The sequence below is a fragment of the Cebus imitator genome, unplaced genomic scaffold (assembly GCF_001604975.1).
Source record: "Cebus imitator isolate Cc_AM_T3 unplaced genomic scaffold, Cebus_imitator-1.0 Scaffold720, whole genome shotgun sequence".
Taxonomy (NCBI): Eukaryota; Metazoa; Chordata; class Mammalia; order Primates; family Cebidae; genus Cebus; species Cebus imitator.
Window position 1 is genome coordinate 148848 of NW_016108035.1, and position 7827 is coordinate 156674.

The 7827-nt window shown below is 39.8% G+C and overlaps 1 protein-coding gene across 1 annotated transcript in view; it reads right to left on the bottom strand.

Moving 5' to 3' along the window:
- Window positions 1–7827, bottom strand: part of NOL8 (nucleolar protein 8) — a 26854-nt gene that overhangs the window by 13330 nt on the left and 5697 nt on the right. Inside the window, 3 exon segments of the mRNA XM_017518973.2 lie at window positions 1493–3367; window positions 5643–5711; window positions 6285–6417. Of these exon segments, the coding sequence (XP_017374462.2) occupies window positions 1493–3367; window positions 5643–5711; window positions 6285–6417 (2077 nt within the window).

Here is a 7827-nt window from a genome sequence, read left to right on the forward strand (position 1 = left end):
GGATCTGGAGCACATCAACGAAGCCGTTTATGGCCTAATAAAAAAATAAAAAAAAAAAAAAAAGAGAGAGAAAGGAAAGAAAAGAAAAACCACTTATTGGGTACTTCGCTGATTATCTGGGTGATGAAATAATCTGTATACTAAATGTCCAAGACATACAGTTTACCCACGTAACAAACCTGCACATGTATCCCCAGAACCTAAATGTTGGCAGAAAAAAAAAACATTGCATCTTGAAACAACCCAATCTCAAGCTGAACATGTCTAAACCTATCTCCCCTTCCCCCGCGAAATCTAATTTCTGCCATTTTTCCTTATCTAGTGAATGCCATCACCATCTGCTTATTTGCTCAAGACAGAAACTTACAATTCCTTTCCATATCCAGTTATCACTAAGTCCTATGAATTAAACCTTCTTGGTATTAATTCAATCTATTCCCATTGACATTGTCATGGTTTTGATTTTCCACCTCCCCAAAGATTCTCCTTGATTCCAGTTCCAGCTGGACCCATTCGATTTGTTTTCATCATGGTCTGAAGGATCTTTCCCAAACAATCGTTAACAAACTTTTTCTGTAAAAGGCCAGAGTAAATATTTTAGGCTTTGCAGGCCCACATATGGTCTTTGTTCTGTATTCAAAAACTATTTTTAGCTTGAAGGCAGTACATAAATAGGCCATGGGCTGGATCGCCTTTCAGCTGTAGTTTGTCAACTACTGTTCCAAAATAGACACAATTAATCTTCCCTTCTTTGCTTAAAATTCTTCAATGTATTTTCACTTTATGAACAAAGTCAGCCACTAGCCTCATTTCTTGCTACCTCATGCTATAAAAGTTTTAGTTACACTGATTGAAAATATTCACCTTTGTATAAACTGTTCCTTTTTCCTAAAATGAATGCTTTTCCTCTCCCTTCGCACCCTTTCACCCGTGCCTGGCCAGTTCCCACTTACCCTTTCCTACTATTCAGCTCAGACTACAGAAGCTCCCAGCTGACATGGTATATCTCCTGTGTGCTGCCAAGGCAAAGGGACACACCCCACTCCTGGCCCCATGTAATTGAACTGTGACTGTCAGCATGCCATACCATGAGCCAAAAACTGCATGAAAGGCAAGATCACCATCTTCATACTATAAAATCTGGCACTTATTATAAAAGTGTACTTAATAATTGTTAGAAGAATGAACAAAAGCCCATTATAGTAAATCTTGGCAAGACTTGGCAAGGTATAAATCACTTAACAAGTGATTTATATGTAAATTCAGACACAATAGAATACCTAACTATACCAGGTATAGCTTCTAAATGAAAGAAAATTATAAAGAAAATTTCAGATACACCAGATTAAAAAGCTAACTCAAGGACCAAAACATGAAACTGCTGAACACCAAGACAGACAATCAACTCTATAGGGGCATACCTAACTTCATGGGAAGGAAAAGCTGGACTTTGTGAGTTCTTGTTAAATCCATACATTGAAAATATACTCACCAAATTTGCCAGAGCATTATGCACCAGCTTCTTTTGCACTTCTTTTACTTTTTGCCTTGCTTCCAAGGCTGCCAAACGCTTCTCATTGTCTTCAGAATGCTTATCCTTAGCACTCAGATCTGATGAATTACTAATAGAAAGTGAGAAATCAGTTTGGATTTCCTGAGTGTCCTTGGATGAAGCCTTGGGTGGTTTCTCAAGAGAGGTGGGGCTGCTTGAATCAGATCTCTCTTCCTCTGAAGCTTCTGTCTTTGTGGTACTATGACAGCCGTCTTTGTCAAAGCTCATGTTATGAGTCTTTGCACTAAGACTTAAGGACTTCTTACCTTTTAATGGCAATAAACTAGAAATAGGATTCTTACTTCTCTTTTCAGAACCACTAGGGGACACTGCCTTGCGATTCTGGCTCTCAAAAGTGGTCTGTCTTTTCCGAGGCTGAATATTGTCTGGGCCATTTGCCTTCTTTGCCTGTTGGCATGGAGTCAGTTCACCTGATAAGCCATTAACATACGGGGACCCATCTTCCATGGATATGATACTGGGATCCTCATGTTTCATGAACTTCTGATCTTTATTAATATTGTTAGAGGCAACACTGTCTTTTAAGGATTTTTTCATCTACTCCTTTTCATATAGACAGCCTACTCCCTTGAAAGCCTGGAATTTTGGTTTTAAGTTGTTTTCCTTTGGTTTCTGTTTGCCAGGGGTGTTCTCCTCTCCTTCTAACAGGGAAGCCAAAATCTCCTCAGGACGAATACACTCTCGGCCTCTGCGGAGGCCAGTGGGAGCCTTGGGGATCTTGGAGCCTCTGTCAAACTTGCCTTGGGTGGTTACTGGTCCGTCACTCTCAGTATCTTCATTTGGAACCTTCAGATCACTGCCAGCCAATTGTTCTAAATCAGCTAAAGTGAGATTCACGTGAAGGCAATTTTTCATCGTGGCATTGTACTCCTTGTCTCCTTCAGAGTCAGCTAATTCTGATGCAGAATCAGCATCTTCACTGCTACTGGAGTGAGAGGGAGATTTACGATTAGGAAGCTTTAATCCATGACCGAGGGCTGACTCTACATTGCTTTTTCTTTTTTGTACTTTAATACAGTGACCAGAAAGCTCACAGTTTTCTCCATTTTTGAAATAAGTTTTCTTGTCTGTAGATTTTTCCATTTGTGAAAATTCTGTACTGCTTTTGACCTTAGCAACATTTCTTTTCATCGCAATGATTTCATCTGTATCTCCTGAGTCATACTCACAACCATCTCTCATATCATTATCACTAACATGGCAAGAGACATTATTTTTGATACCTAAACCTATTAAAGAATGCAGTTTGTGAACACTTGATTTGAAATTATCCCTTACAACTTCAAAAGGATCATTTTCAGATTCATTTATTGAGGGCTGTGTAGTTATCTGTAAGTTTTCCTCTTTTGCAATCATCATTCTTAATTCATCTTCCGAATCAATATCATCATCAGAAATGCTATTTTTCTTCTTGGCAGTTTCCAAGCCAGAAGTCTTACAAGGTAGATTTTTAAGTTTCTGGGTATCAGGAACAGGCATAGGAGATGATTTAGAAGGAGTAATGAAATCACAAGTTCTTTTTTGTGCAGCCTGTTGCTGTGTTAAGGGTAGTCTCTCTATTACCCACCTGGGTCTTGGACTCAGAGACCCAGTGGAACTCTCATCCTTCTGCACTTTTATCATCTTCTTGGGAGGGCCATGAAAGTCAGAGAACTCTCCTCGCCGCTTCTTACTCATCGGGCCATTCCCTCCTTCCAGTTCCCATGTCAGGCTGGATATAGGAATGGTGTTTGTAAAATCCTCCCCTATCTTCTTTAGGTTGTGGCAGTATTTTGAGGGATCATATTTTATGATGTTATCCAAGTCAAGAAACAAAACTACAGCACTTGGTTTTAGGAAAACCTATCTATTGAAACAAAGAATATTGCTTAATCTCAAATAAGTCATTTACCTTTTCTTATTTTCAGTTTGTCATAAAACAAAATAAGGAGTTAACTAGGTTATCTTTCAGGATCTAAGAAACTGAGCTTTCTATGACATTTTCTGAGTAAAGTCTAGTACTACCACTATTAGTTGGCAGAAATTACTCCAACTGTAGATAGATATTATAGCAAACCTATTCAGATTATATTATAGGAACACAGGTCCCAGGGCTATTTTCTGTAAATCACTGAAATCCATCCATTGAGCTGGTACAGTAAAGCAAAGTTCTGGGTTCAGGAGAACCCAAAGGACATGGCTACATGTGTGTCCTTTTACTCTCAAACTCTTTTGGCCATTTCTGTCTTCTCAGTTCTGACTCATCCTAACCATGATTCTCCTAGCTCAATGACATCCACTTCACATTGACTCACTCTCTGCGACACTTTTAGGTCTTTATTAGAAAGCTGGGCTGGGCGCGGTGGCTCATTCCTGTAATCCCAGCACTTTGGGAGGCCAAGGTGGGCAGATTACATGGGTCCAGGAGTTCGAGACCAGCCTGGGCAACATGGCAAGACCCTGTCTTAAAAATTAAAGAAAATTAAAAATTAAAAAAAAAATCTAAATCTTTACCAGGACTATTTTGTTGACATTATCCAGGAAAGATTCTAGTTAACATCAATGTGTTGTAATGATGGCTATCATTTGCTGATTCCCTAAAGCATATGAATGGGCAAGAATTAAGGTGTTTTAAGCTATTATTCTTTTTTGTTTTGAGACAGGGTCTCACTGCTGCCCAGGCTGAAGTGTCATGGCATGACTGTGACTCAGTATAGCTTAAACTTTCCAGGCTCAAGTGATCCTCCCTACTCAGCCTCCCCAGTAGCAGGGATCACAGGCATGTGCCACCATGCCTGGCTGATTTTAATTTTATTAATATTTTTATAGAGTTAGAATCTCACTATATTGCCTAGACTGGTCTCAAATACCTGGGCTCAAGGATCCTCCAATAGCCTCCCAAAGTGCTGGGATTACAGGTGTGAGCCACTGCACCCCACCTTAAGCGACTACTCTTGAAAGTCCTTTTGTTCAATAACTATGTCCAGTCCAACTAGGGCCTGGATTCAGGTAGTAGCCTCAGTGGCACAGCGGCCTGCGCTCTGAGGACACATCCTTTTGCTCTTCTAGTCCCAAAGGGATAGTGGTTTCCTGCAGTTATCAATCAGTGGGCAATCTTACCATTGGCTTTTGGTCCTCTAGTACTTTTAAACTAATTGCATATAATACATTCCCTCTGTCTGAAACACCTGCTACTGCTTCCCTTACTGACTGACACCAGGGTTAAAAGCTGAAGAATACATCAAGACACACTGCCTAGAATTCCATACCAGGTCTTCAAGGTCGTAGATAATCTGACCTCATTGAATAGGCATTAGAATTTGCTCACACTTGGCTCCAAACTATTTTTCAAATCACCATCATCTTGCTTGTCCACATATTTTTATCTACTATTTCTTTTCTTTTTTTTTTTTGAGATGAGTCTTGCTCTGTCACTCAGGCTGGAGTGCAGTAGTGTGATCTCGGCTCACTGCAACCTCTGCCTCCCGGGTTCAAGCAATTCCCCTGCCTTGGCCTCCTGAGTAACTGGGATTACAGGTGCACACCACCACACCTGGCTAATTTTTGTATTTTAGTAGAGAGGGGGTTTTACCATGTTGGTCAGGCTGGTCTCAAACTCCTGACCTCATGATCCGCCTGCCTTGGACTCCCAAAGAGCTGGGATTATAGGTGTGAGCCACCACACCCGGCCTATCTACTATTTCTATTCCCAGGACTACTTCCCATCACTTTTCTATTAATTCAAAACCTACCTCAGTTCTAAAGCCTTTTTAAATGATGGGCTCTTGTTCTCTCACCCCTCTTTAGCTCCTTTAGCAATGGCTTCAAATCCATGTATGACAATATGAATAAATTAATAAACTAACCTGCTTAGGCACTCATCATTTGAATTACTTAATTATATAAAACCTCATTTCATTTTCTCCTGATTCTCTAAGTGTTTCATACATGTAGGTGAGTACCAAGAAACTGGGAATATGCAAACAAATACCTAAAGATTTACTGATAGAGACAGTGAAATGCTAAAGGTATTTTACAAGTATCCATCACTGGTAAATAATTACTGTGAGAGGCCAATCACAAAGGATATTTTACGTTTATATTGATTTTTAAGGTGAAGAACAGGTAAGACTCTTCCAAATTTGCTCACAACCCAATCCTAAAAGGAAAAAAAAAAAAGAATTTATTTACTAAATGTGACACAAATGGAAAACATTTAATAACAACATCACATAAATACAATTAAAAAATCAGTGAGGTACCATTACTGTTGGGTTTAGTTTTCTGACAATGAAATAAGAATTACCAAACGGAAAAAATGTGAGAGGCAAGCAAAAAAAAAAAAAAAAAAAAAGCGTGAGGGTTGAGGGGGCGAGATTTGGAGAGGCTATCAATCCCAAGTAACCCATGTAGCAATGTAGGATGGTTTACAAAAAACACCAGCTGCTAATTTAAATAGGCAAACTTGGGACCTGCCTATATTCCTGGCTATCTATGTCACTTGAAAGTCCACCTTGGCTTGGGTTTTTATTTCTTTCTCTGTAAAATGGCAGAGAACTATGCTTACCTAAGAGCCGATGCACCTTGAAAATCATAAAATCCTATCTATGTTAATTACCTCAAAGAAAGGGGAAAAAAGAAACGGGTCTTAGATATGACACCCACGATCACGTGATCTCAGGCATCAGTTCCCAAAACCACGAGACTGGCTCAGGCTACAGGGCAGACTCACCTTATGTCCTGGCACTTCTGTCCCTGGCACAGCTTTCATATGGAAATCCACTCCTCCTGTCTTTTCTAACAAATTGGTATTACCAGCTGTTTTTTCTTTTTTAGCTTTTGCTTCTTCTCTCTCTTGGGCCAATCTGAATAAAAAAGAAAATACAATTTCTGAGGAGAAATTCAAAAAAAAAAAAAAAAGAAAATACAAATAAAAGAGTCAAAACAATTAACCATTTAAAATGATTATTTCACTTCAGTTGGGCCTAAATGAGCACTAGAAACTAAACAGCTTTGTATTAAAAACTAAAATAAAACAAAAATGCTTTATTAGTAGCATAATAGTGTACATACTTATCTGAACATACAGTATGTTTTTATTGCAGAACATTGGAAGGCAGACTGAAGAAAACAAAACATATTCCTCATCCCTCAACCTATTGTTAATATTTTGTCTACTTACTTCATCTTTGTTTTATATGTAAATATATACATTTTATAACATTATCCAAATATCATAGCACAGTTGGGTACACTTCATTTACGAACTTATCATTATATTCTTTAAAAACATCACTACGATTGCTGCACAACATGCCTTTTTATCAATCTATCATAGTTTATTAACCAGTCCCTTACCACCAGCAACTGAGCAATACAGGGTTAGACAGCAGTGAGAAGCTGTGTTGTCAGGGCTGTCCCACCAGAGCACAAGCGTTCTCTCTTCCTAGCCCACCCACTACAGTCAGTCTCCTCAATTCCTGATGTGCAGGCTCACACCTGTGCTCTGCTCCAGTGGATGTCCCAGTTCCCCTAAATGGAAGACCAAGACCATGGATCACAAGTTCTCTCAATTTTCCCCTTTCAATTTATATACTTTTGGCATTTTACGTTACATTATCTCCCTTCACTCTTCCCCATGAGGAAGGTATCTTTCAGGGCCCAATTTGTTAGGTCTTGATTATCCGTACCCTCCTAATGAAGAGAATGCCACCTCTACCGATTCAAATCACTGCCACCTTCTTCAGGCCTGGACAACTGCACTGAGCAGTCCTCTCTAGCCTCTTTGCCTCTGGTCTGTCTCCTTTATGTCCCACCTCCCAGAACAACCATCAGCCCTATGCTTCTCAGGCATATCCACGCAGATATTCCAAACAGCAGCACTGTGTGTTCAACCTGTGTAACACGGGGCCCCAGTGCCTGCACACAGTAGGCTGGCAACTGCTGCTGAATGAAAGGTATACGACCACCCTGTTAACAGTCAGAGGCTCCAGCTGAAGAACAAAATTAAATTCTCAACTTTCCCATAAGACCAGTCCCCCAAAACATGCCTCCAAGTAGGTTGCTTGCTGCTTGTTTTAGAATATATCTGTTCTTGTCATATCTCTTTGGTCTGGAACATTCTTATCAACTCTCCTGGTCATTCTATCTGTATATTCTTTTTTTTTTTTTTTTTTTTTTGACGGAGTTTCTCTCTTGTTACCCAGGCTGGAGTGCAATGGCGCGATCTCGGCTCACCGCAACCTCCGCCTCCTGGGTTCAGGCAATTCTCCTGC